This window comes from Auxenochlorella protothecoides (assembly GCF_000733215.1).
Source record: "Auxenochlorella protothecoides strain 0710 unplaced genomic scaffold scaffold54, whole genome shotgun sequence".
Taxonomy (NCBI): Eukaryota; Viridiplantae; Chlorophyta; class Trebouxiophyceae; order Chlorellales; family Chlorellaceae; genus Auxenochlorella; species Auxenochlorella protothecoides.
This window is the reverse complement of record NW_011934258.1, coordinates 742,061-768,683: the sequence shown is the minus strand read 5'-3', so window position 1 is coordinate 768,683 and position 26,623 is coordinate 742,061. Positions and strand designations below refer to the sequence as shown.

Sequence of the window (26,623 nt, the reverse complement as noted above, 5' to 3'; positions counted from 1 at the left end):
TCTCCCCCCCCCACTTTGCATCTCCCCCCCACCCACGTTGCATCTCCCCCCCACCCAGTTGCATCTCCCCCCACCAGTTGCATCTCACCCCACCAGTTGCATCTCCACTCCACCAGTTGCGTATCCCCCTCCCTCTTCCGATCACGCTCACCCAGCTTGTAGAGGGCGCTGTTCTTCCGGTCCGTCTTGGGGTGGTACACGCACACCTCGTCGATCACGGCCACCTTGTCCGGGGGGTAGGAAAGCAGGGCGGGCCACAGCCAGTCCAGGCCCCAGCCAAAGTAGGCGTCGAAGAGGGTGGGGCGCACCATGCGATCGAACAGTTCCATCTCGAAGATGGGGGCCATGATCTCCACCATGTTCACGTAGCGCAGCACCATGGAGCGCACGGTGAACAGCGCGCGGTACGGCGTCCAGGACCTGTGTGGAAAGCGCGGCGACCAGGGGATGGTTGGAGGATGGTTGGGGATCGGTTGGGGGCGCGCGGGGAGGCACAGAGGGCCGATGGTGAGGCATGGGACGGTGCAAGCTCACTGGGCACTTGGGGTGGCCATGCACATCCAGTGGGAGCCCTGGAGCCCAGACCCCGGGGCATAGGAGCATGGACGAGGAACACTGTCAGCAGCCATCGCATGCTGGGCCCAATCCAGGCTGCTCCCCCCTCCCATGGCAGGCGGGTGCAAACTCACCCAGGCTCGTTGCAGACGCTGGGCTGGGCAATGAGCAGGTCAAAGGCTTCAAACACGGCGAGGGCTGTGTTCAGGACCTCCCCACCGGCCACCTCAAGGTCATCATCTATGAAGGAGATGGCTGGGAAGGAGGGGGCCGGAATGCATGTGGATCAGCACCAGCGAGAGCGACCTGTTCAATCAACTTGCCGCTCATGGACGTCAGGCTGCACAACCCCTCCCTCACAACTCTGCTCGACACCGACACACACCCGTGCACACAACCCCCTCCGCACTCTTGTATGCTTTCCGGATGAGCTGCCAGTCGGAGTGTAGAGTGAATCGCCAGGCCAGCCGCCATTTGGCGCCCTGGCCGGCAAACACCTAGCGGGTGGGGTGGGGTGCTGTGGCCAGTGGGGCTGGCCAGCATGTAACGACAGGGCACTGGCTCCTCCTTCAGCGCTCCTCTCCACACTCTGGCAATCCGGCTCGACCCTCTCACCTTTGTGCAGAGTGGACAGCTCTTAGCAGGGTTGCTGCCGTAGTATATGAGGTACAGATCCCACGTGGCATGCTCCGGGTCGGTCATCCAGGATGAGGCATTGAATCTGTCCCCTCCCAGGACCACCACAAGATGGCGTCGCTCAGCTCGCCTGCAATGGATACGTGAGACGGTCACTCTGGCCGCTGTGATGCTACCATGAAGTGATGGGGGACATGTTGTGCAGCACGGGCAAGAATGGTTTGGTGCCCGGTAGCTCCAGCCCCTGCGCCAAGCGCATTTCACCCCAGGCTCTCGAGCACCCAGCGCTCGTCCAAAGGCATCAAGCATGGCACCCCCGCGTGCAGTTCCCCACGCACTCTGACTTCTTAGACTCGTTGAGGGTCCTGAGTGCTGCTGCTTCCCGATCATGCGGTGCAACAGCAGCACTCTGTCTGAGCCTTCGCTGGTGCTCCTTCAGGTACTCTTGGACCTGCCGATGCATGTCGGCCTTGTCCACTTGCTGTGGCGGTTCACCCATGGGCAAGGTCGGTACTGTGAAATGAAACGAAGTGGTAGAGGATCTGTTTCCTTCTCAGCGACGCAAAGGCAAACTCGGTGCCACCAGGTGGAAACTCTGTGTTTGAAACCCTGGACCGCAGCCTCCGGCAGTCTGCGCGTTGCACAATACTCCTTTCACCTTGAGCCAGAGCTACTCCAGCTGTCCCGAGCAGTAATATACATGCAAATATATAATTGCTCGGCATCGCCGCGACCTGCGGCTGCTCCAGAGCTGACCGAGAGTGTCGCGACACTGCCGTCGCTCCAAGAGCCCGACTAGCCTTGACCTCTCATCATACCGTCGTGACGGACAGAAGTTACTGCGAGACGTCCAATTCTTTACAGTCAAGGTCTAAACGTGACAGGGCAATGCTAGCCAATTTGATCGCCAGGCGGAAGCCCCCACGTGAAAGATCCCCCCCGCCCCCTCCCTGTGCAGGACGAGACTACCACCAGATCGTCGCATTTAACATTCATGCATGAGATGTGCAAGCATCACACAGCATGCTCAGATTGCAGGCACCTACCACAACATCAATTCAAACCAACCAATCACCCCCAAAACTGGTGTGTGTGTTGGGGGGGGGCGAGGGGCGTGCATACACGATCTTCAATGTTACAATGAGGAATGTTCTCATTGCATGCCGAGGTCACGTGAACCGATATTTTTTACTTGCTCGTTAGCTTCCGCACACGCACTCTAGGTTTCCTCAGCCAGAAGATCATGAAGGTGATGGCCAAGCCAGCGCCATAAAAGGGAAGCAGTCTCCACGCTACCACATTCACAACAGCCTGTGGGCCCGCAGGAGTACTTCGTAAGATCTAATGGGGAGTGCTGGTGTTTGCAGACAGCATCCAACATTCTACCCGCGCAGATTGAAGGAAGGACGTCACCTTTGCTGCTATCAGGGTGGGGGTTGCCTTTCCCTTCTTGACAATGCCGACCACATCACAGGACCACTGAGAGAATCCCTGCAAAGATCAGCAAAGAGCTCACGTATGGTTTCTCACGCAGGGTGAGAACTTGCAAGAGTACTCGCCGACATCGAGGACTCTGCAGCGGTTCAGGCTGCCGCTGTCGACACGCCAGTGACGAGGTGGACCTCCCCACTCCCTCACATTAGTTATGGAAAGGGAAAACTTCAAGCAACCTGCCGCCGCCACCCATGCATCTACTGCAAGCCAAGACATACCCTCGGACCAAACATCCTCCTACCACACCTTTGAAGCTCTGACATTGGGATCGAATCTCCACTCTGAAAAGCGGCGAGCCTCCTCTTCCTTTGCCGTGTAGGGAGCCACTGTTGATGTGACAGAGGGATGCTCCTTAAACCAAGCTCTTCAGAATGAATCGCGAGGCAAAAATATCCAACACAATTCATGGCCGATTGTACGCCTTCCCCAGCAATTCAGAGTCCCACGCCGTGTCTCAATCAAAGCCTATTATAGCAGGACGGCATGCCCACCATCACCTTCCTCTTACCGACTTTATAAAGCGAATTCCTCTTGAACCTCGCGGATTCAGGGTGGAAGAGGCAGACCTCGTCGATCACGGCAATTTTGTCCGACGGATATCCCAGGAGGTCTGGCCAGATCCAGTCCAGGCCCCACCTGGGTAAGTGGGGAGAGAATACATGAGTTACTGCTGCAGCCTCTGAGTCTGTTTGTTCATGTCTAACAATATACGAGACGGGGCATGCCATATGAGACCCAGGCGTACGGCCCCATCCCTGCTCCCTCGCAGCCCCAAGCCGGCTCACCCATAGTGAGCATTGTACAGGGTGAGCCTCACGAGCTCGTCGAAGAAGTCCATGTCAAAGATAGGGGCCATGATCTCCACCAGATTGGTGTATCTCAGGATACTTTCGTCACGCTGCCGCAATGTCTCATATGGAGTGAAGGACCTGCAGAGGAGGGGGCCACAGGGAGTGGGAACACATGACGGCTTGAATCCCTATAAGGATCAATGTGTCCACAACTACTCGGATGAGTGTCGCATATCCAGGGTGTGGCTGGACACCTGGGGCCTCTCTCAGGCCTCTGCACCCTACACAAAGTCACACCTGGAGGCGGGGCAATGCACGTCAGGATATCATTGCCTGGCAGGGTCAGGGCATGACACGGCAACCCCTCCACCCCTCACCAGTGCGCCCGGCAGACACTGGGCTGCGCGAGCAGGAGTTGGAAGGCAGTCACCGCTGCAAAAGCTGTGTTGAGCACGCCCACGTCCGCCATGATGAGGTCATCGTCCAGGAACGCAATGGCTGTTAAGCCATCGAGGACGGGGGAGGGTCAGTGACCAAGTGCCAGAGCCCAAAACACTCACAGCCGCGGCCGTTGCAAGCTGGCGTGGTTCTGAGAAGGTTTGGAAGCCCTCCCGGTATCCGTGCTCCCCATTCCTGTACCTTTGTAGGTGCTGCGCATAGTTTCCCACTCGGGCAGGAGCGTGAGGCGCCATGCCAACCTCCACTTGGGGCCCCTGCCCCGATATACCTGGGGATGAGACGCGCCGATGGGATGTGGTGACAAGAGGGACAAAAACCGCTCAAATTACTCAGAATAAAGAGATGCTGTGGAGGTATAGAGACGCACAGATTGCGATTGCGGGGCCAGCCAATAGGCCTGGGGTCCAAGGAGCGGGGATGACAGCCATAATATCCCTCCCAAACCCCAGTCCAACCCGCACAAAGCGCAATGAGGTCAAGCAGGTCACCTTGCTGCACTCTGCACACGCGATGGTAGCCGCATTGCCATAGTAAATCCAGATCAGGTCCCAGGTCCTTGCCCCTCCAAGGGATGTCCACTTTGTGGGGTCAAAGTCATCACCGCCTGCTACAACCACCAGGTCCCGTGGCTGGGACTCTCTAGGAAGGAGGAGTAGCGCATTCCGTGACTTTCTTGCAGGTCTAAGAGACACTCTGCAACATGTCTCCCTGGATTTCCTCCAGATCAGGGTGGTACCTGGCTCAGTGCAATACTTGCCAAGGATGCCAGCACCGCCTCCACTCACCAATCACCCCTGCTCACCCTTCTACAGGACTCTTGAGCCTTTCAAATGCAGTCTGACGCACTCGAGTCTCTTCTGCTAGGTTGCCGCGCATGTTCTGCAATCGGAATTGCTCAGCATAAGCATTCACTCGCTTGTGGACATCAGTCCTGTTGTATGCCCAGTCCAGTGCCGGTGGCAACTCGGTGAGGACTGGAGCAGGGGGAAGTGGGGCAGCAGGAAAGGTTTACGACACAAACTTCAATGTTGTCGCCCCAAGACTTTTGCTCAACAGGGCAATACAAGTCCTGCTCCCGGGGGTTGAGCCAAGGAGCGCCGACCAACTCACGTCCCACCCAATTGAAAGTCCAGAAATGGCATCGCACCGGTTTCGGCAGAACGGCAGAGGGTAACAAATACCATTACAAGCCAGAGGAGGTGCAGGGCCGGCCCATGTAAAAGGCAAGGAAGCCTCTGTGAACCTTGCGGCCACTCGGCCATTGGGGGTCTCAAGCCAGAACAGTGTTCGACACACGCGTTCCCACTCACGCAAGGTTATCCCTTATTGTCATTCTATATATCCCAATTTAGAATGAAATTGGAGAAGGCGCGGGTGAGTCTGACTTGAAACAACACGTCCGAGACAGAGGCACGTGGGTTTTATTGAATCATTGAATCGGCCCAGCTGCTCCGTAGGAGATGCCTCTCCAGAGAGCGCCCTGTCCCAGCAACGCTCCCCCGCCTCCCCGATCACCTTCATTGTGGCATTAATTTTGCTCGCGGAAGGTGTTGGCGTGCGACAAGGTGGCATGAAGTAGCCAGGAGGATGCCTAGGCCCCCACGAGCATTCTGGGTGTTTGCCGTGTTGACCGTGGTCTCGCTCCTGCAATGCCAGGCCGTGCGCTCCAGGGAGGAAGATCGTGAGTTGGGAGGATCCCTCTAACAGTTCCTGTGAATCCTATTCCTGTGCGCTTGCGCTGACAGCCGTCCCCGTCTGCGTCGTCCCCCTGTGCAGCCGATGTAAAGGCGCGACGTGCAGCCGCGGCCAACGCCCGGGTTGAGCGTGCTCAGGCACGGAGACGGGACCCAAACTTTTCCAATGTCACAGCCTCCGTCTTCGACTGGCAAGCTCGATTCCTGGCGAACCAGGGAGACAACACCACCGCCCTGACACCCGTCAAGAACAAGACCGGCACCTGGTGGAAGGGCCTTTTCTCCCGAGATAGCGCCGATCGGGGGACCACGGCCATCGTGAACGGGGAGTGCGAGCTGACCAAGAAATACCAGCCCGCCAAGGACTACCTTGTGATCGTCGCGGTGGGAGACACAGGCAACCCCCTCACGTGAGAGGCCTCGTGGCTTTTGGGCCACGCCTGGGTTTGATGTGTGCCTGTGTGCTGAGGAAGAGTGCTTGCTGCTCTTCCAACGCCTGTGCACCGGCTGACAGGGACTTCCAGGCTGTCGGATCATCTATGGGCTCAGCTTTCCCTCAGGAGAAGCTGTGTGTGCCAACTGCCTCATGGCCAACGCAACACAACTCGCAGGTGGCTCAACCATGCCAAGTGGGCCAACTTCGACCTGGTGGCGGTTTACTTTGGCGACAACGCATACTTTGACTGCCCCCAGTGCAAAAAGGTGTCCATGATTGGGCGAATGGTGGGACGATGTTGGAGCACTGGTGGAGTTTCCCACGCCATCTACCTGGGGAATAACCGGTGGCAGGCGCCAGATGCACATCATCGAATTTCCTGGCCGACAGGTGCACATCTCCTCTCGCAGAATCAGAGGACCATGCATGCTTCTGCAACCTGCCCATGCCCGGATGCAACGCAGGTGTACCATGGCAAGGCCCAGAAGTTCCGCCTCTTCTACTCCCTGCACCAAATGCCGGAGTGGAAGAACCTGACGGCGCAGTACAAGGCGGTGATGACGGCAGATGATGACCTGGTCATGTCCACCTGCGAGATCAACAGGTATGGGAAGAGAGTGGTCCATGAGCGCTGGGATTGTGCAACGAGCCGCACCACACGAGGCGTGCGGGCTTCCTCATTGCTGGTACCTGGTGCGCTCAGTTGCTTGACAAGGTCTCTGCGAGAGGTCGCCCTACGTCCCCATGCTCTGGAGCAGGGCGTTCGAGATCTTTGAGGAGAACAACCTGCTGATGGGCCAGATAAGCCTGTGTGAAACGCAAGAGGTAGGAGCTTGCGGTAGGGCCCTGGAGTTGGGATGCGAGGGGTTGGCCGCTGCTCCTGGTCCTGGATACACTGTCACCCGGCCTGCACAAGGACCCCCCCACCCCCAACCCCTCTCGCAGTCCTTTTCCTACTGGCGGCTGATGTACCAGCAGCCCGACAAGGTGTTGCGCTACGTTTCATTTGTGGAGATCATGGCGCCCATCTTCACAATGCGCGATGGATTCTATGACGAATTCATCGTGCCCACCCTGTACGATGCCTACACAGGTAACACGAGATCTGGAGGTGCACCCTTTCTTACATAGATTGTGCATTCCCGAGGGTGAACAGCCTGGGGTAGCTGAAGGAGGGCTGGAATGGGCAGTGCCAGCTGAACAAGTCACCTCTTCCTAAACACCCCTTCCCCCTTTATTCCCCATTCCCCCAGGCTGGGGCCTGGACTTTGTGTGGCCCTTCCTGCTCAAGTACCCCAAGAACCGCATCGCCGTCATCGACGAGGTGTGCATGGTCCACCCCTCCAAGAAGCTCTCCGGCCAGTCCATCTACTCCTCCGGCGCGCCCTACGATCAGCGCGTGGAGGAGGCGCGCCGGGAGGCTCAGTTTGGCTACACCCGCGCGGCCGTGCGGCGGCTGGTGAGTGCGCGAGGGAAAGAAAGGGCCACCCACGACGTAGCACTGCCGCCAGGGTCTGGTGATGAGTGCACATGCTCGGGAATTGGCCCATTGTTGGCTCACTGAGCCTTGTTACGGCGCTGGGGGTATGCAGGGCCGAGGATGTATCATGCCGAGTCACAAGGCCATGTGCCAGCCATCGAGCGCCTGGGCCGGCCCCCGCTCCACCTCACCCTTCCACCATCCATGCCGCCAGGGCTACCCCTTCTATGCGGTGCAAGAGTTTGGCGCGCTGGAGCGCCAGGCGGGCGGGAATGCGCTGGACCGGATGGACCTCTTCATCCGAGCCAGGCTGGGCCGCTGGTTTCCCCTCCTCCTGGGCGCCCAGACCTTTGCCATTGCCGTGGGCCTGCTCCTGGTCGCGATCCGGCTCATACGGCGCCGCGTGAAGGGAAAGCGGGTATGAGGCGGCGGGCCCTGGGGCAGGGCCGGGCTGCCGATGCGCCGAGCATCAAGGTGATGACCAACTCAGTGAAGGGGGCTGTTGTGGCCGCTGGAACAACTTTGCACGAACAAAGGCCATTGCAGGCATACTTGCTACAAACCTTTTCAGACGCAGCTTGAACCCATACTCGTGCTTGTAAGGCTTTCCCTTGTTCGAGAGTGGAGCAATGAGGACCAGAATCCGTGATGCACAAGTGATGTCCTGGAATGGGAGCATTCCTTTGTGTCGATGAACGGGCGTCCAGCCTGCGTCCCAAGTTTACAAAAGATACGCTCTGAACATCAGCATCTTGAAGTGAGAGTGCCATACACTTCCCGGGCAACAGGTGTCCCTGCCATCTTCACATCCACGGTGAACATAGAATCGGTGACTGTCAAGCCAATGGCAGTGATAGGCGAAGAGGACATACCCCTTGCATATGCCGCTATATGCTGGTATTCAGTTTCAATACTGCGAGCTTCACATTGATGTACTGGAAGCCAGTCACAAATTCATTCTGTTCTGTCAGGCGGTTGATATCCTGGGAGGGAATCCAAGGCGATGGATGAACCCTGTCTCAAAGCTGCAGGAGAGCTGCCAGGGGCTTTGCCTCGACGTCGCCCACCTGAAGGGGGTGAGAAGGTCGAGGCTGAAGCTGCCAGTGGACACATTGTATTACATGTTGACATGCCTGCACTCCCGAAACTCTGCATACCCCTCACCTCTACAAGAACCCTGGTGCGCTTTGCAGCAGGAATCAGGATGCTGCCCATCGGCTGCTGCCTGGTGCTATCAGGTATGAGAAAAGGAGACATTGAACCGTTGTACATTCCCCAAACGATTCAGGCTGCCTGTTTTGGATTGCTTGCAGGCACTTCACAGCGCGTGGCCGCACCCAAGCAGCAGCGGTGGACTGCAACACCACTTGCCCTCACCCACCAGGTTCCATCGTGCTCATCAATTATCTCCTCATGCGCTCCAGCCAGGATGATGTTTCCATCAGCATCGAGACAGCTCAGCTCGCCCACAAGGACCCTCCCGTCGTCGATGAACACCTTCAGCTTGCGGTACAAAAGTCGAGCTAGCCTCGCACCGGCCTCAGTATTTTCCATTCCCGGTGGGTCACCCATCCCGGATCGGAAAGACTCGTTTCGGTGCAATGAGCATATCTTGTGTCTCGGAGGAGGACTCCTGCTCGTGCTTTGTGTGAAATGCCCCTCCGCTGTGATTTCGGGAGCTCCAGGCTCGAAAGGTCCTGATCAACCCCATTTTCCAACTATATTGACAAGTGAATCGATGACAGAAAAGTATAGGTGTCTTTCTCTTCGTGTGGCACCCTTTTTGACAGTTCCTCGGCCCGCATCTTGTTTTTAACACGGGGCACTCGTTGTCTCGACGATGCGCCGAAGATCAACCGGTCCTCGGGGATCAGCCGGAGTGATCAGCCTTTAAATTATATTGTAGTGAAGAACAGATGCAAAAGCAGACGCCAATCCCTCGGGAGATCCATCGTTTATTCGTACAGACCGAGGACGAGGTCTTGGCCTGCTTCCAGGTGAGTCGCCGCATTGACCACACAAGCAGTACATCCCAAAGACAGTATAGCACCATTACCACGAGACTGTTCCCACTGCAGGCACAAAAGTGTGTACCTGGGAGCTCGAGCCATGCAGGCCAGAGAGGCCCACCCAAGGTCGTGAGATGTGTGGTGATCCATGCCTTGCACTAGGTCACTCCTCACCCTTCCTGCTCGCAGCACATCCAACACCGCTGCCACACCCTTCTCGCAGCCTGTGTCGGGGGAGAGGTTCCTGGTGCTCACGTATCGGAAGCGGAGCCGACTCAAGGGGCTGAAGGGCACGCTCCAGGTCTGCAAGCTCGTCCAAGGGAGCTACCAGGTGGGAGAGCTGGCAGCTGGGGCCTCTTGGTTCATTGTGCCTGCTCAAATGGGTGGTGCACTCAAGTAGGTACCCTGAACAGGAAGCTGCACTGTAGTTGGAGTGATGATGACTGGCTCCCTGCAATGACCACCAGCAAATGAGCATGCCCAGGTGATTCGCTGCACTCGACTGCCGCGAGCAGGTCCGCAAGGCTTTCCGTACAAAGGCGCTCTCTCGCATGGAGTGCTTCCCCGGCACGGGCCTGGTCGAGCTGTCCTTCTCACGCCACGCCTTCACCTCCGGGGAGGTCAAGCTGGCATTCAGGCTGAGCTCCGATGCCCTGCGTCTGGAGTTTCTGGGCATCCTCTACGACTTTTGCACGTAAGGGTCACTTTCAGGAATGCGAGTGCAGTCCGGGGGTGTGGGAGGGTCACCAGGAACAAGGCCTGCCCTCCTCACCTGTATGACCCTGACAGTCGCCCTTGCATCGGCGCACCCGCCTCCCCCACCCCCCCTGTGACGTGCAGGAAGCAGGAGCACTGCCAGCCAGCCATGCTCGGCATCCAGGACCTGGAGCTGAGGGTGTTCGCCGCCAATGCCGGCGCACCCCAGGCCAAGGCGACCGCGGGTGTGGACCTGCCCGGGGTCGCATCCCAGCCCGCCCCCAGGGCCGCAAAACCGCACATCGTCCAGGGTCGCGCAGGGTCTGTTTCGAGGAACCCACCGCGCGAGGATCGGCAGCTGGAGACGCTGCTGGCCCTCGTGGCGGGCGCGGGCGGCAGCCTGGAGGAAGTCACCCTGCAGCTCACCACCGAGCTGGAAGCCCTGGAGGTGAGCACTTTGTGCAGAAGGTTGGGGGGCTATGCAGGCTCAGGCACTGCGTGGCCGGGGCTCTGCGCTGCGCAGCCATCCTGGACCTCGCTGGACCAGCGCCCCGACGCCATGACTCCCCCACCCTCTCCCACGCCGACGAAGGATGCGGGGGTGCATGAGTTGCTGGAAAGCGAGGACCAGGTGCTGAGCCTGAGGCAGGACCTGGATGCCACCATCGGCCTGCTGGATGACCTGGAGGACAACCTGTCCATCTTCGACGCCAAGATGGGGCTGATGCGCCAGGACGTGGCAGGTGAGGGAGGCTGCCCCCGCATGTCCCGCCGCTCTGCCAGGCTTCCGCATGCCTGCTGGTGGCGGGGGCGCGCCCGTTCCCCGACCTGGAGGCCCCGCCACCCGCCCCACGCCTGCGCCTGCAGCCATCGAGGTGCGGAACAACCAGCTGGAGACCCAGTCGCGCAACGACGGAGCGCTGCTGGACACCCTGGACTCGCTGCTCAGTCAGCTCGCACTGGGGCCGGACACCGAAAAGATCCTCATGCACCGCCAGCTCAGCATGTCGGGGTGGGTGATGAACGGCCTCTGTGGACGGGGGGTTGTTTTCCACACCGAACTGCATAGTCCCGCCACGCCACTGCCATCAGTGACTGCCATCAGGAGGGGTTGGTCCATTTCAGTGCTGGCCGTTCCATAATCTCATTGCACCCTGCCCATGCTGGCGGCTGCCTTGCCGTCAAAGTCAGGGCACTGTCGAGTTCCCATGACGCTGCATGCACCTGGTGCATACCACCACAGGGTGGGCGCGTTTGTGGCCGCCTTTGACGAGCTGAGCCGCCGCGTGGTCTCCCTCAGCAGCACCTCTGGGGCCCTGCCGGGCCACCTGCGCGCGATGACAGGTGGGTGGTGCTGAGGGGACCTGTGAGACCGGCCGACTATGCCAGCCGAGGAAAATGATGTGTGGTGTCCTCACTCTGTTCAATTTCTTCCCACTTTCTCTGTCCACTACCCAGTACCACCAAATCCCCTCTTTCTGTCAAGGGGTGACTCGATTGATCTTTCAACCCCCACCCCCTCCCCCTCTCTTTCCGCTAAAACGCAGCGATTCAGAGGCGGGGGGTGGAACTGGCGGCGCTGCAGCGCGGCGCCCTGGCCAGGGCCGTCGCCTTTGTCGAGTCTGAGCTCGCCGCCGGCCACCATAAAGGCGTCGACCTGGCCGGCCTGCACGCCCACGCGCGGCAGCTGCGCCCGCTGCTGGCGCTCGCGGCGCGCGTCTCCCCCGCCGACCTCGACCGATTGCGGCGCGGCTACTGCGCCGCGATTACCGCGCTGCTCGCTCGCAGTGCGCGGGAGATCGCGGAGGCGGCGCGCAGCGCCGCCGCACAGCTGACCAAGACGCTGTCCGCCGCGCTGCCGGCAACCCCAGTCAGCCAAGCGTCCGTAGCCCCACGCGGCCAGTCCTTTGCCATGTGAGCTAGGGCTTTGAGGGGGGAGGGGGGGTGGGGGGGTGTTTGAAAGAGAATGGGTGAGTGGGGTGGGCGCAGATTGGGGGGGCTCATCAGGGGGGCCTACGTCGCTGAGACAAGCTCCCTGCCAGCGACGATGCCCGTATGGGCTCCAGAATCGGTGGTGGCTGCTCACGTCAGAAGGTTTCCGCATCCCCCACCAGGCCCCGGCGGCAGGAGAATGCGCTCCTCGCTTCGCAGGCGGACCCGGAGGCACGGGCGGCTGAGCCCGACGCCCCGGTCCTGGAGACAGCGTTTGTCACCGGGCTCCAGTGAGCACTGGGGAGGGCTGGGGTGGGAGGGAGGACGTTGACTGGATGCAGATTGGGGAAACGGCATGCGAAGAAACTGGGTTTACTACTTACTTTCTGGTGAGAGGCTGCCTGGCACGCCCATGCAGCCATGTTCCTGGCCCTACCCTTGTGTCGCCTCCCAGGAAGCTGTTGGACACGTTCATCCCCCTGGCTCAGCGAGAGCTGGACGTGGCCAGTGAGATATTCAGTTGCAGCGAGGACGGCAGCGACCCGGGGCCTGCGGACCAAGGTCCACGGGACCTGGGCGAGGTCCTCGTCTCGGGGCCTGGCCAGCACATCCTGAACCTGGTGAGGGCGGGCCGTTGCAGTGGCAGCGGGCTGGGAAGGGCGGTGCAAGAGAGGGGGGAGGAGGGTGCATGGGTTCCACCTGCTGCAGGATGCGCCGGACAGCTCCAGCAGGCGATGCGCTGGATGCATGCAGCGCGACCGCGTGGCGTGGGGCCGGTGTTTGCATTGCTGTGCCCAGTGTTGCTGGAGCCTGGCCACGCGCAACCCCTTCTCGTGTCAAACCATGCCGCAGGCCTCGGAAATGCAGGGCCCACACGCCCTGGTGGGCATCCCTGCCCTGGCAGCCGTCTTTGCCTGGCAGCGGCGGCTCACGCGGTCTGGGCAGGGGAAAGGAGAGGACGAGGTGGCCTCTGCACTCCTGGGGCTCCTCGAGCGCGTGGAGGCGCAGCTCACCGGTGCTGTCGATGCCGCGAACGAGAGCAGCCTGGCCGGCATGCGCAGGTGCGAAGGGTGTGTGTTTTGGGAGGTGGTCCCGGCGCTGCATGCCTGTTGCACAGACACTACCATCATTTTCGTCTGTGCATGGGCCAAGCGAGAGCATAACCGTCTCGTGCGTGGATAACGCCCGCGCCCTCACTGCCGCCCTTTCCACCCCCCGGCGCAGGTATGTCGCGCAGCGCTCCACCAGCGCATTGTCCGCCTCGGCGGTCAAGTCGACGCATGTCCTCCCTTTCCTGCCACGCTTCCTGGAGAGCGTGCGGCGCGTGGAGGCGGCGCTGAGCCAGGGCGGCCCGGGGCCGCGCAACTCGCCCGGACGAGGCGCGGGGCTCGCGACGCTGAGCGGCGTCCGGGGCGGGCCGCCTCGGCCGTCCCCCTTTGGGGCCGCGCCAGGCGCCGAGCCCGGCGCCGCTGCAGCGGGGCAGGCTGCCGCCCTGTGAGTCCCCGGCTGGCTGTGGATCGATGGAGATCTGACGTTTCATCGCAGGAAAAGGAATCAGTTGGTTTACTTCACATGTCCACCTGTTGCAGCCACACCACAAGAACCTGAAACCCCACTCACACAAGCACCCACGCCGGCTGCAGAGCGCTGGCCCGCCGCGGCTGGGCCACGCAGCTGGCGGGCGCGCTGGCGGCGGTGGGCGAGGTGGCAGCCCGGGATCAGAAGCACGGGCCCCGCATCTGCCTGGAGAACTACGTCCTCCTGCAGCGCACATTCCAGGCGAGGCGCCTGGTGGCGGGGAGAGGGCATGGTGGGAGGGGGGGTCCGCGCAGTGTCGTGCAGGGCAGGTCCTTGTGTTCTCGGCCAGGCACAGCCCCCCTGACGCTTGCCATGCCATCGGGCTTCCCTCAACACGCCAGATTCCCTCGCCACGCGGTGCAGTCGCGGCGGGAGGGGCCCCTGGCTGATGTCGCCCAGAGGGTGGACACGGAGTGCCATGCCGCCGAGGCCGCCTACATCGAGCAGCAGGTGGACTACTTTGGCTTCACCCCGGTCCTGGCGCTGAGCAGGGTGCGAGGGAGTGGCGCTCATCATGTGCTGTGGGAGTGGATCGAATGGGGTTGACCTGAGGGTTTCGTGGCAGTTTGTGGGGCACTGAACCATGGAAAGCGCACATGAATTCCATGCTGCAAGTACCCAACAAACCCATCTCCACACCTGCAACCCCATCCATGCAGAAACTGGATGATCTGTGCAATAGCCAGCCCAGCACCCGACCCCCGGCCCCCATCAGCTTGTCAGACGCGACGTCGATGTTCGCGTGCGTCGGGGTGTAGGAGCACACACATGCATGGCAGCACGCAGGGGGACTGGGTGTCGTGCCACGCGCTGACATGCTCTCATCCCGGCGACAGCTTCCAGGCTCCCCTCGTCATCCCGGACTCAAACAATAATATTCCTCATGCAGCACCTCAACAAACGGTCTGGCCAAGAAGCTGGGGGCTCTCGCTCAGCGTCTGCTCAAGCATTTTGGGAGCAGCAGCCCCGAACTGGTGCCGCGCATCTGGCAGAGGCAAGAGGGGCGGGCGGATTGTTGGGGAGAGCATGCATCATACACCCAGTCATCGCCCTGTCAAAAGTGACTGTCTGCCTCAGGCCCTTGATACCTCGCACCATATGCAGGCTGGAGGCCATCTGCCTCTCGCGCTGGGAGCGCATTCCCAAGCAGCTGCGTACCTGGTACCCTACCTTTGACCTCCCACTCACTGTGCCCCAGCTCAAGGCACAATTCTTGAGCACAAAGCCCATGCAGACCAAGGCAGCGCCGTGAGAGTCAAGATGGCCCTCCATCATGCCCTGTAACAAATACATTCTTGCATAATGGTATTTTGTCTGCAGGTCGAAAGTACGAATAAGGATGACGTAATTCATATCCAGCTGCGCGGTGGTTGCAGCGCCGTTGCCGACCGGAAGATCTGCGCCCCGGGCGTAGCATCAGACCATACACATGGTCAGCATTGTCGTCCAAACAGGGAGATCACTTAGTGTAGTACGGGCATACATTACACTCATATCAGACGTTAGGCTTGGATCGACGCAGTCCTCCAAAATGACCACTCTGGCAGGCAAACTCATGCCCAAGCGGGATGCCACCCCCGAGGTGACCATCACCTCCATCAAGGACGAGACCCGGACCATGAAGTCTGTGCAATGGTTCGGAACGTAAGTGGTGTAGTTTTCCAGAGCACTGATGCGTCTCGACATAGTATCTAGGGTAATGTGGACGTCATAGAATGTTTTGTATCTCACGCCCATCACAGGAAGGACATTCGGGTGGTCGAAGTTCCAGTTCCAAAAGTCACCGATGAGGGTGATGTAATTCTTCGTGTCACCACCACTGCCATCTGCGGCTCGGACCTGCACTTTTACAATGGTGCCATGCCCGGAATGAAGAAGGGCGACATCGTGGGACATGGTGAGTTGTGGTGCATCCAATCTTTGCATACGAGCGTTGCACATCGAAGAGGCCTGCGCCAAACTATTCCCTCCACTTGATCATTCAACATTGCAGAGTTCATGGGCGTTGTGGAAGTAAGAATATAAGGAGAAGCATTGTGCGCCTGAAAGATGAGTATCTTCGGAGCTTCATTGCAAGGGACCTGGGGACAATGCTCATTACCACACTCTCCATTGCTTCTCCAACACAGGCCGCGGGACCCAATGTGAAGAAGTTCAGTGTCGGAGACCGTGTCGTCGTCGCCTTCGACATCGGATGTGGATCTTGTTTCTATTGCAATAAGGCAAGAGGGAGGTGTTGTAACTGACTGCATCGTCTGATGTCAGAGCGCACACAAAATTTCCTTCAACATCTGACATGGTCTGCAAGTCTTCGCCATGCAGAGCCAGTTCTCCTGCTGTGACTCCACCAACCCCAGCAAGGAGCAGGAGTTCTTGTATGGGCATAACACAGCCGGACTGTTTGGGTACGACGTTGGGCACTCTTCTCCTAAAGGGTGGTGTGTCAAGGGTATAGGTCATGATATTTTCCTGGGATGTGATTCATTTATACTTCTTCTCAGTAGATAGTATCATGAGGATTTGCTCGCTGAATTTTTCGAATTGTTTCTGCAGGTACAGCCACATGACTGGAGGCTGGGATGGCGGCCAGGCAGAGTACGCCCGCGTCCCGTTTGGTGAGTTTGCACATTGGGGTGTCAGCCTGGGCGAATTCCTCCTCCCAGCTGGTGCTTGCACATCAACTCTCGGGCCCTATGCCTGATCTGGCTACTTCAATTTGTCTCTCGCGGCGCGCCTCAGACCCTTCTCCTCGTCCTCAAACCCCTGTAGCCGATGTCAACTGCCTCAAGGTGCCGGAGGGCATGCCCGACGACAAGGTCATTTTCCTCTCCGACATCATGCCCACTGGCTGGCATGGCGCAGAGTGCGGCCAGGTGGGAGAGGGCGACAACGTCGCCATCTGGGGCGCCGGACCCGTCGGTGAGTGGGAAGAGCTGTTGTGGGAGGTGGATGTGATTGCCACTGTCACCAAATTGGTCGAGGCAGGATGGTGGGAATTTTGCAGTCATTTGGTTCAGAATGAAGTGTCCCTAGACGTAGCACGGCTTGCGACCTTGTACTGAATCCCAATGCATTACAAAGCGTGTCCGCCCCAAGCACTGCCCAATGCTCCCGCACTCGACAGGCCTGCTGGCGGCCCAGTCCTGCTACGTCCGCGGTGCAGCCAAGGTGGCCATCATCGACTCGGAGCAGTACAGGCTGGACTACGCGGTTGCCAAGCTGCCAGGCATCCACACCGTCAACTTCAAGGAGGTCAAGGTGCTGGAGGCCCTGCACAAGATCTTCCCTGTCGGACCGGGGCCTGATGTGGCCATCGAGGCGGTGGTGAGTGGCCGAGATTTTCTTGTGTGCGACGATGTGAAGCAGGAGCAGCATCAGTCATGGAATGTTCAGGTCCTTTGGCTCCACGGTGTGCCTTGCTGGCATGGCTTAATCCGCGGGCATCGGCAAAAATGCACGACCCTGTCCAGTCCCTCAACACAGAGACTTTGACATGACTGCTCTGCTGCGACAGCTGAGTACCCCCGACCTCCTTCTCAAACAGGGCTTGCACTATGCCACGTCTTGGCTGCACAAGATTGAGAAGGCCCTCATGCTGGAGACCGATCCATCCGAGGTCCTTAATGAGATGATCGAGGCCACTCGCAAGGTGGGGCCTCTATCAGGGGAATATCGAAGCTTGTTTCGGGACGTGCCGCGATCTAAGTCCATCTGCAACTCTCAGGCCAAGCCAAGCCCCTCACTCCCACCGCGCAGCATGGGCGCATCTCTGTGATTGGAGCGTACGCAGGCTACTGCAACCACTTCAACATTGGCGCCTTCATGGAGAAGTAAGCGATGGGGGGGGCCACAGGCGAACGTGTTGCATCCCTTTGGGTTCCCGACTCCAAGGCTGCACACCAGGAGTTAAGATTGCAATCTCATGCACATCAACCCTCTCTGTGCAGGTCGATGACCATGAGTGGTGGGCAGACTCCCTGCCAGAAATACTGGCCCACCCTTGTCAAGCTGATGCAGGCAAGTCCCTTTCTGGTGGTTGCAAAATTGTGATAGGATGGTTTGTATTCAATCTTGCAAGAAAGACAACCTTGAGATTGGCCTGGTGCACTCTAATCAGTCTTGATCGCCAAGGAGCCCTGCCCTGGGATTCACTGAGTCTCATCGCCCCTGCCAACTACCCCATTGCCTCACAGGAGGGCAAGCTGGACCCCACCATCGTCAAGACGCATGAGCTTCCGCTGGAGCAAGCTCCCGAGGCCTACAAGATGTTCGACGAGAAGACGGATGAGGTGGTCAAGGTGGTGTTGAAGCCAGCACTGAAGGGCGAGTGAACCGGACGTGCTGTACCTTTGAGGTGTCGTCAGGCGTACATCTCTCTGAACGACAGCAAAGGGTCGGGTACTACTACTGGCTGAGCTGCGTGTGATCAAGCATGTGTGCTCTCTGAGCATCTCTGTGACCTAGATCATGATTTTATATACTCATCATAGGATCCCTGTGTCTTCATGTGTGTCTGCTCATCAGTAGCAATTGTAATGTGTCTGAAGAATACATAGATACGTCCCTGGATCGGCTTTTGCCCACTGTTACCTTCCTGTTAAAACATCCATTCCGAGTATCAGCTAGCAAGTCCTGTAAAATTGTGCTATTCGCAATACCCGGAGCACTCTTTACAGGATGCGTTTGAACTCGAATCTGTGAATGTTGCACCTTCCCCCGACAGCACTCGGCTCGCCTGGTGACTGGGAGCTGCTCGCCCAGGGAGCAGCCAACTACGTCCTCCAGCGACAAGGGCCGGACCAAGATGTGAGTGCGTGGGCGGCCTGTTTTGAAGCGAGCAAAGATGGTCCCCATCACAACCTCCGGAGACCCTCGGCCTGGGCGCAGGTGGGTTGGCTTCTGCGCATCCCCAAAATCCGGCAGCCCCCGGATCTGGTGTCTGCCTTTCTTGAGACCCAGATCTGGGCACCGTTCCTGCAAGGCCTGAATTCAGGAAACCCGGCAGACCTGGATGAGTCCTACGTCCGCCTGGTCATGGGACCCTTGGTGGATGCCAAGTACCTCCCTGTCCAGGTTGGGGATGAAGGTGGTGCTGGGATTATGTGGGGCCGGGGGTGTTTCCTGCAACTGCTCTCCTTCAAGTTGCCTGCCACTCAGTGCTCAGGATGTCAACTCCCAACCCTCCCTCGCCCCTCTCTCAACAGCACTGGGTCCCGGTGGAACCTGCCTTCCTCGTCACACTGGCGCAGAGGCCATGCCTCGAGCGGCTGGATGTTGATGTGCGACGTGTCATGCTGATGCGCGACAGCCGCCTGCTGCCTGCCGACACCAGCAGCGGCCGGGACCTGCGCCCCCGCCCCACGGTCTCCGTCGAGATCAAGCCCAAGTGGGGAGCGCTGCCGCACGCCCACACCGTGCCCCCTCAGCACCGAGCCGCCAAGCTGGGCGCCTCACGATATCAGCTGCACCAGCATCTCAAGGCGGCCACCGGCGCCATAGAAGTGCCCAGCGAGTATGACCCCCTGGACCTCTTCTCCGGCGAAGCCGGCCGCGTCTGGACTGCACTGCAGGCCCTGGGCCGCTCACCGCAGAATAACTTTCTCACAGCCGTGGACGGGAAGCCAGGAGGCCTGCACTCCGCATCCGTCGCCCTGTTGGGCCCCTGCCGTGCTGTGCACGACACGCCTGGGGCGGCGCTGCTGACTGTGGTCCGGGACGTGCTCGTGCAAGAAGGTACGACAGAGCGATCGGTTGGATTGAGGGGTGAGGAAAGGCGGTGGAATGATCTGGGGCATGGAGCTGATGGGTTTCATCGCCAAGACGCTCCCACACTCGATTGGCACCCCAAACTCAGGCACGCCACTGCCCTTTCAGCCAACCCTCGTTCTCCTGCTTCAAACATTCTCAGATGCCCTGGCCCAAATCCTGGATGTACAGCGGCTCTGCTCCACGGACATCCATGCTGTGCATGCGCAGTACCAGGCGCTGCTCGACGCGGCCTCGCCCGAGGTGCGCGAGCAGGGGATCCTGCCGCCAACTCCAGCACTTGAGGCGGCCCTGAGCCTGCTGCGCGACTACCTTACCTCCTGCACGGCCCGTGACTGTGCCCTGCTCCTGGCGCTGCGGCGAGAAAGCTCTGGCGGGGGGCCCATGCGGCCGCAGACGGCGGAGGCCCCGGGCCGGGTCACGCTCCATGGCGGCGGCGCCGTGTTCTACCGTCTGACCGTGATAGACCTGGACAGGAAGCCGGTGTCCAAGCTGGCGCGCCACCTGGCGCTGGACGCCGAGATCATGCGTGTGGCCGGTGGCATCGAGCCCGCAGCCGACCACGACCTGGAGTGATCTGGGATGCAGGTGTGCATGCTTGGCTGGGCTTGGTGTGGGGCGACGGCCCCTATTGGTATTGGCTCCCCAACCCCTGTAAACCATAGGCCACATGACGAGCCAATGATCGCATGTCAAGTCATCACAAGCCTGGCAAAGTTCGATTATGGAATCTTAGAGCAGCAAAGGTCACTTGACACTGGCACATGGTTGCTTGGGGTGGGGAGGAGCCCAACCAGCGTACCCGAGATGATCCTCGACATTCCGCGGGGGGGTCCCCTCCACGGACAGCACAGGTGGTGAGCACACCACTGACTGATCGCCCGCCAAGTCAGCGAGGGTGCACGATGTGCAGCCTGGCACGGGGTGCAATGGCCCTCAGCGTGGCGGCGGTGACGGCCTCCTGACTCACGCTTGCCTGGCGGTCCTCCACAAGGACCACCTCCTCGATGCGCGACCAGTCCGCATGGCCCCGGAGGCGCATGCACACCAGTGCGCACTGGAGCGGCCCAAGGGAGGGGTTGTACGCCACGCTTTCCACGTAGCCGCCGCTGACGGCGGGGCCCGCGAGCTCTGCCCCCAGGCGCAGCGCCACGCCAGAGCGGCAGAGGGAGTAGGGCGCGTGGCAGCGGGCTGCAGCCGCGAGAGCAGCCTGTGTGAGCTCCAGGACACCGGGATCCAGCGACGAATCCACGGCCGCGAGGGCCTCGTCGGGGGCCGGATCTGAGCTGGAGCCTGGCCCGCCGGCCTTCAGATTGCCGGAGAGGAGGGGCCTCAGCCCCGGGCCGGAGCCCAGCAGGTCGGAGGGCCGGAACCGATGGGGCAGGAGCTGGTCTAGGGACAAAGGGGGGGTGCCTCCAAAAGAGATCCGCAGCTCCTCCTGGGGCAGGAGGGAGGCGGGAACCTGGTTCGGAAGGACCTCGATGCCGTGCGGGCGGCTGCCGTTGGACAGAGAGCGCACATCCCATCAGCGGCAGATCCTTCCTCACCAATCGCCACGCTCACCACCTCGTTCAGCTCGGCCATGAACTGGCGGCAGTGTCCGCAGGGCGCGGCAGAGACGGCGATGTATCGCAGGGCGGTCTCCCCGTGCTGTAGCGCGTTGACCACCAGGAACTGCTCCGCATGCACCGAGGCCGACAGGGGCACGCCCGGAAACTCCATGTTCACGCCGGCATAAACGGCCCCGGAGGCCCCCACTCCCACCGCCCTATGTGTGTGTTCTTGGTGGAAGGAGTTCAGCCCGGCTTCCTGGCAACGGAGCGATGGTGGCCACGGAGATGCATCATACCGGCAATCATGCCAATGCATGGTACCGGCAGTCATGCCACTCACCCGACTCGGAACCCCGAGATGGGGGCTATGGCATTGGCTGCAGCTGCACGGATCAGGGCGTCCCACATGCCGGCCTGCCGCCCATCGGCATGTGCTCGTCTCAGCGCACGGAACTTGTCCGCTGGAACGAGCATGTCGAGGGACAGGAGCTGGGCACATTCTTCGAGTGGGGAGGGTTCCGGACAGGCAGCCCCTGGGAGAGGTTCACACCCGTTCGGTGCCTGCGCTTGTGCAGAGAGAAGGCAGATCAGGCCATCATTACTGGTGCTTAGAGGTCTCGGCATGCGAGTACGATCTTCTTGGTGCTCCATTCCACGCCCTGGTGGTGAGCCCAGCTCACCGGCGTGCAGGGAGCGACCCCAGCCGAACGCCGGGCACCCATCGTCCAGGAGCCCCCGTCCTCCTGGACGACTCGATCCTGCACGCTGTGATGCCAATTGCGACATTACCTCGGCGGCCTGCGCCCAGCAGGGTCCATGGAAATTCAAGGGTTTCTCACAAGTACCGAACTTGGGCGCGCTCTTCTCCCATGATCTCGGCCCTCCCACGTGCCAACTAAAAGATTGTCATTACAAGCAAGGTGCCCGATTTGGGTTGTCTCTCTAGCATATCAAGGCAATTGGCAAGGGTCAAGCAGGTGCTCTTCTGATGGGTGGCTTTGAGTATGAGTCCAGACCAAGTTGTTTATGGGACAGAGGGAGGGCTTGGCATGCTCTCGTAGGGGAGAAACGTTGCTTGAAATCAAGGGACGACCACCCACACCTTCACTTCAGCAGGCTGCGCAGCTGCAGCAAGAGGGCGGGGTTGGACTTGATGGCGTCGTCCAGACCCCTCACCAGCCCCAGGGTGCCCTCCGGCGTCTGGCACAGCTCCTCCACGCTCCGCATTGCGACGCCCGTGCGCAGCGCCTGCGCAGGAGGTGAAGGAGTGGCGAGGTCAGGATGCAGGGGAGCGAGCGCGTTTGCCCGCGCAGCACACTCGCATGTCCATCGATCGGGACCCCCCCTCACATCGCCCCATCCCCACACCCCCGCCATCCCGTTTCCACCTTGAGCTCCATGGCGATGCGAGAGGCGCCGGCCTCCGCCTCCGCCCAGGCGAGGAAGCGCGCGTCGTCGCGCCACAGCGCCTCCGCGTCGTCCACGGCCCGCGCCAGCACGGTCCCGCGGGAGGCAGCCTCGCCCAGCGCGTCCGCGGCAGGCAGGGGGGAGGACAGGAACCAGGAGCGCAGGCGGGCGAGGGCCTCGCCGGGGGACAGCTCCGCGTCCGCGGCCGCCACCTGGCGCACCAGCGACTCCTGCGCCAGCCTGCGGCGCAGGCGCGCAGCGAAGAAGGCGCGGGAGGAGGCCCAGGGCACGATGCCGCGGATGACGCCCTTGGCCAGCATGCGGACGGGTCCGTCGTGCATCTGGCGGGATGGGGAGGGTCGAACGTCGGTGACAATGATTGGAGGGCTTGCGGCGAGGGGATGTGCACGCAGGGCAGGCGAGGGGCAGGTGGTGCGGAGCATCGATGGCCACGCAAACCTTCACTCCACAGCGCTGATCGCAGCGGGTGTGCAGGGCCTCACATCGCCAGGCTTCAACCTGCACGAACATTTGTGCCATCTGCGCTGCAAGGGCACCAGATGCCATCGATGGACCCCCCAAACCCCAGAGTCTCACACCTGCGCAAACTGCTCGGCGACCTGCTTATACACCGGCAGCAGCTCCGCCTCCCGGGCCTTGACGGCCCCGGCCGCCTTGGTGCCTCCCTCCTTCTGCGGCACGCACGGCGGCGGTGGGGTGGTGAGGGGCCCGCGCGGCGCTCCCGCTCCAAGCACCCAAGGGGTCCCCTTGCCGCAGACCGGTGCACCGCCTGACATCCATCCATCCTCCCATCCCCCCCTTTCCTCACCTTGATCTCCGCCAGCTTGGAGTCCAGGCGGTGCATGGCGGCAATCAGCTCCGCGTTCCTGAACTTGATCTCCACCACGCCCTGTGGCTCCAGCACCGCCCCCTGGGCCAGGAGATGTGTGAGGGGGTGCTGAATGGTGGTGCAACCATCACATGATCTCAAGACAGGTCCTGCCGGCCCCCTCTTCCTCCCAATCACACACAAAGGCGACCACTGAAGCAGCCGTCCCGTCCCAACAGGACACCATTGCAAGGAAAAACGGGACTCCAACCTTCCTACCTGTGCTGTGGGGTCGGCGTACATCTCGATGGCTGCGGGGTTGATCTGGGAGTCCACCACCACCCAGGCCCCCCCGCGCAGCTCGCACCCGGGCCCCAGGTAGACGGTGACGGGGTGGCGGTAGGTGCGCAGCGCCTCCACGATCTGCGACCCGGCCTGCAGCACGCCCTCAAACAGGTCGCGCTGGCCGCCGGAGAAGCCGCGCCAGTTGGCCAGGATGAAGAGGGGCAGGCCCTCCAGGCCAAACTCCTCGATGGCCTGCGCAGTCTTCAGCGCGGAGTCCGGGTACCACACCTGGCCCGCCTGCGGGATCATGCGCTCCGCGGAGTCGGGCATGCCCGGGTCGGCGGGCACGTGCAGCGTGACCGTGCCCACCTCCACCGCCACCACACCCACGGGCAGGCCGCCCAGGCGCGCGCGGCCGGTGACCACGGTGCGCGCCCAGCCGGCCTGCGCCTCGGTCCAGCTGCCGCGGTCGAACAGCCCGCCGCGCCAAGCAGGCGAGGGGTCTCGGTCTAGCCCGCCGCCGCCGCCGGCGCCGTCCCCGCCCTCGCAGCCGGCGATGGCGGCGCGCGCCTCCAGGCGCTCGCCCTCGGCGGGCGCGTAAGCGACCGCGCGCGCCACGGGGTCCGCGCCGGGCAGCGCCGGCGGCGCGTCGCCCAGGCGCGCCGGGGTGTAGGCCAGCCAGCGCAGCAGCGCCGCCACCCCCGCCAGGTCGTCCTCGACCACGTGGTGGCTGACGCCGTTGGCGCCCATCACGCGCGGCCCGCCCAGCTGCTGCTGGCTGGTGTAAACTTCGCGCCCCAGCAGCTTGTTCAGCGCGGCGTAGCCGGTGAGGATGATGGGCTGCTCCCGGCGCTGCACGCAGCGCCGCCCCAGGCGCGCCAGGTAGGCGCCGATGCCCACGCTGCGCCCCGACACCAGGGTCAGGGTCCAGCCCTCGCGGAAGGCGCGTGCGTAGGCCCCCGCGATGGCCCCCGACCCAGACAGGCACTCCACGCCCAGCCCGTCCTCCAGCCCGACGACATCGCGCAGGACGTGGCGCCGGCCGCCGGGGTGGTCCAGCGGCGTGGACGCAAGGGGGGGCGCGTCGGGGGGCGCGCGCGCCAGCAGGTCGGCGTGGTCGGCCTCGTCCAGGTACAGGTACTTGAAGCCGCGGGTGGGCTCCCCCGCAACGTTCCACTCCACCCTGAGGCACCGCTTGACCTCCTCGGCCAGGCCCACGCGCGCGCCGGAGTTGGCGGCCAGGTACACCAGGGGCAGGCGCTCCTCCAGCGCGAACTCGGTGGCGGCCTTGAAGAAGGCGTCCTCGCGCGGCCCGAACGACCCCGAGTTGAAGGTGATGTCGTTGGCCACGGCCACCAGCTGGCGCCCGCGCGGGCACTCGGGCGTGCGCAGCGTCAGCAGCCAGGCCACGACGCCGACGTCGTTGCGCGAGGGCGGGCGCTGGACCAGCGAGATCCTCCCGGAGCCACCCTCGTACCCGTTCAGCTCGGCGTCCGGCACCAGCTCCTCGGCGGTGACCAGGCGGCCATCGGGCCCCGGCCCCGCGGCCTCGCCCGCCGCGGCGCGCTCCAGCCAGGCCATGCGCAGCGCGTTCTCGAACACGGCGGGGAAGTCGTAGGCGTAGGTGGTGCGGTGCCGGCGCGCGGTCAGGCGGCGCTGCTGCAGCGCCTCCAGCGGCGCGTGCGGCTCCAGCACGCGCGCGCCGTCCAGGGCGCCGGGCGCCCGCAGCCCAGGCGCACGCGCGCGCAGGACGGGCTCGCCGCCGGGGCCCGGCTCCTCGCGGTACACGTCCACGCACTCCTCCCCCGCCTCGTGCCCCGTGGGCGCCGACACGACCACGCGCCAGGCGGGGCCGCCGCCCGCGTCGCGCAGGCGCAGCTCCCACTGCGCGACGGCGGCGGCGCGGAGGGCCGCCGCGTTGCGCAGCGCGACGCCCGCCGCCCCGGCCACCAGCGCGTGTGCGACGCCGGCCTCGTCGCGCGCGCCGCCCAGCGGCAGCGGGCTCAGCACCGACAGGAAGACGTGGGCCCAGTCGGGGCGGGAGCCGCCGGGGCGCTGGCCGCCCAGCCGCCCCAGCTCCGCGGCCGCGCCGGCCAGCGTGGCCTCGATTTCTTCGAGCGCCGCGGCGGCCACGGCGGGCGCGTTGCGCGCGTACCCCGCGCTCAACAGCGCCGGGCGGCCCAGCGAGCGCACCACGCCGCGGAGGAAGGCGCGGTGCAGCGCTGCGCTTCGTGGCCCGGCGCGCTCCTCCACGCACCACACGTGCCACTGGCGGTTGCGCGAGGAGGCGTGTGCCGCGCCGCGCCGCGCCGCGAGCCGCGCCAGCTCCAGCGCTGCGGCGGTGGGCGGCTCCACCGCGCCCAGCACCGGCCCCAGCGCATAGCCGCCGGGCGCGCCGGGCGCGGCGTAGAACACCACCCGCAGCGGCGCCAGCCCGCCGCGCCGCGCCAGGAAGCTGACCGCCAGGAAGCCGGCGGCGGCCAGGCGTGGCGCCAGCGCCGCCAGCGCTGCCGCCGCGCTGGCGGCGACCACCGAGGGGTCAGGCACGCCCGGCTCCGCGTCCTCGTCGGCGCAGGGCGGTGCGTAGTCAGCCGTGCCGATGGTGCCCAGCGCGGCCTGGGCCTCGGGGCTCAGCGCCAGCGCCGCGCCGGGCTCCCCCGTCAGCGCGACGTGCAGCACGCCCTCCGCCAGCCCCGCCATGCCCGTCTGCGCGCGCAGGTGCACCGCCTCGGCCAGCGCCTCGGCCAGGTCGGCCAGGCCGGGGACCACCAGCGCCGCGCCGTGACGCTCGGCGCGCGGGCCGGCGGCCGCGCCGGGAACCGCACAGGCATGCGCCCAAACCGCGGCCAGCGACCCGCGTGCGCCCAGGCCCGTCAGCTCGGGCTCGTGCAGCATGGAAGGGAAATAGATGCGCTTGATGTACGTGCTCAGCGCGCGGCGCTGCGGGGGGAGAGGTGTGTGTGTGGGGGTAGTGGTGGGTTGATGTGGTGTGATGGGGGGGGGGGGGGGGAAATGGGGGCTGC

General features: G+C 62.5%; 8 protein-coding genes across 8 annotated transcripts in view; 4 read left to right on the top strand and 4 right to left on the bottom strand.

Annotated features, from left to right (window-relative positions):
• F751_4891 (hypothetical protein) overlaps nt 1-1,257 on the bottom strand; it is a gene marked incomplete at both ends in the record, with an annotated part of 3,213 nt that extends 1,956 nt beyond the window's left edge. The window contains 4 exons of the mRNA XM_011400992.1: nt 152-420; nt 690-810; nt 941-1,052; nt 1,171-1,257. Of these exons, the coding sequence (XP_011399294.1) occupies nt 152-420; nt 690-810; nt 941-1,052; nt 1,171-1,257 (589 nt within the window). The remainder of the gene's footprint in view (nt 1-151; nt 421-689; nt 811-940; nt 1,053-1,170) is intronic.
• Nucleotides 1,258-2,922: 1,665 nt separating this feature from the next.
• F751_4890 (hypothetical protein) lies at nt 2,923-3,945 on the bottom strand (the record flags this gene model as incomplete). Its single annotated transcript, XM_011400991.1, has 4 exons — nt 2,923-3,011; nt 3,194-3,321; nt 3,471-3,614; nt 3,854-3,945. 4 exons carry the CDS (start codon nt 3,943-3,945, stop codon nt 2,923-2,925), a joined length of 453 nt encoding a protein of 150 aa, XP_011399293.1.
• Nucleotides 3,946-5,522: 1,577 nt separating this feature from the next.
• Nucleotides 5,523-7,969, top strand: F751_4889 (hypothetical protein; the record flags this gene model as incomplete). The annotated part of the gene is made up of 8 exons (XM_011400990.1): nt 5,523-5,616; nt 5,712-6,039; nt 6,241-6,352; nt 6,530-6,669; nt 6,824-6,890; nt 7,011-7,158; nt 7,319-7,524; nt 7,760-7,969. The coding sequence occupies 8 exons, from the start codon at nt 5,523-5,525 to the stop codon at nt 7,967-7,969; spliced, it is 1,305 nt and encodes a 434-aa protein (XP_011399292.1).
• A 1,492-nt stretch (nt 7,970-9,461) lies between these two features.
• Nucleotides 9,462-15,012, top strand: F751_4888 (Exocyst complex component SEC3B; the record flags this gene model as incomplete). Its single annotated transcript, XM_011400989.1, has 16 exons — nt 9,462-9,542; nt 9,778-9,885; nt 10,070-10,248; nt 10,395-10,698; nt 10,843-10,993; nt 11,118-11,262; nt 11,494-11,594; nt 11,798-12,164; nt 12,365-12,472; nt 12,637-12,802; nt 13,035-13,243; nt 13,407-13,676; nt 13,826-13,973; nt 14,124-14,252; nt 14,420-14,496; nt 14,865-15,012. The coding sequence occupies 16 exons, from the start codon at nt 9,462-9,464 to the stop codon at nt 15,010-15,012; spliced, it is 2,691 nt and encodes an 896-aa protein (XP_011399291.1).
• Nucleotides 15,013-15,291: 279 nt separating this feature from the next.
• On the top strand, nt 15,292-18,091 carry F751_4887 (S-(hydroxymethyl)glutathione dehydrogenase; the record flags this gene model as incomplete). The annotated part of the gene is made up of 10 exons (XM_011400988.1): nt 15,292-15,404; nt 15,503-15,657; nt 15,754-15,773; nt 15,890-15,956; nt 16,530-16,679; nt 16,885-17,084; nt 17,305-17,409; nt 17,517-17,590; nt 17,708-17,792; nt 17,954-18,091. The coding sequence occupies 10 exons, from the start codon at nt 15,292-15,294 to the stop codon at nt 18,089-18,091; spliced, it is 1,107 nt and encodes a 368-aa protein (XP_011399290.1).
• A 370-nt stretch (nt 18,092-18,461) lies between these two features.
• On the top strand, nt 18,462-20,102 carry F751_4886 (Inositol-pentakisphosphate 2-kinase; the record flags this gene model as incomplete). Its single annotated transcript, XM_011400987.1, has 4 exons — nt 18,462-18,566; nt 18,684-18,833; nt 18,965-19,493; nt 19,669-20,102. 4 exons carry the CDS (start codon nt 18,462-18,464, stop codon nt 20,100-20,102), a joined length of 1,218 nt encoding a protein of 405 aa, XP_011399289.1.
• Nucleotides 20,103-20,415: 313 nt separating this feature from the next.
• F751_4885 (Cytidine deaminase) lies at nt 20,416-21,553 on the bottom strand (the record flags this gene model as incomplete). The annotated part of the gene is made up of 3 exons (XM_011400986.1): nt 20,416-20,964; nt 21,090-21,294; nt 21,420-21,553. The coding sequence occupies 3 exons, from the start codon at nt 21,551-21,553 to the stop codon at nt 20,416-20,418; spliced, it is 888 nt and encodes a 295-aa protein (XP_011399288.1).
• A 630-nt stretch (nt 21,554-22,183) lies between these two features.
• F751_4884 (Acetyl-CoA carboxylase) overlaps nt 22,184-26,623 on the bottom strand; it is a gene marked incomplete at both ends in the record, with an annotated part of 7,681 nt that continues 3,241 nt past the window's right edge. The window contains 8 exons of the mRNA XM_011400985.1: nt 22,184-22,327; nt 22,468-22,827; nt 23,086-23,178; nt 23,316-23,417; nt 23,595-24,044; nt 24,300-25,106; nt 26,019-26,339; nt 26,442-26,540. Of these exons, the coding sequence (XP_011399287.1) occupies nt 22,184-22,327; nt 22,468-22,827; nt 23,086-23,178; nt 23,316-23,417; nt 23,595-24,044; nt 24,300-25,106; nt 26,019-26,339; nt 26,442-26,540 (2,376 nt within the window). The remainder of the gene's footprint in view (nt 22,328-22,467; nt 22,828-23,085; nt 23,179-23,315; nt 23,418-23,594; nt 24,045-24,299; nt 25,107-26,018; nt 26,340-26,441; nt 26,541-26,623) is intronic.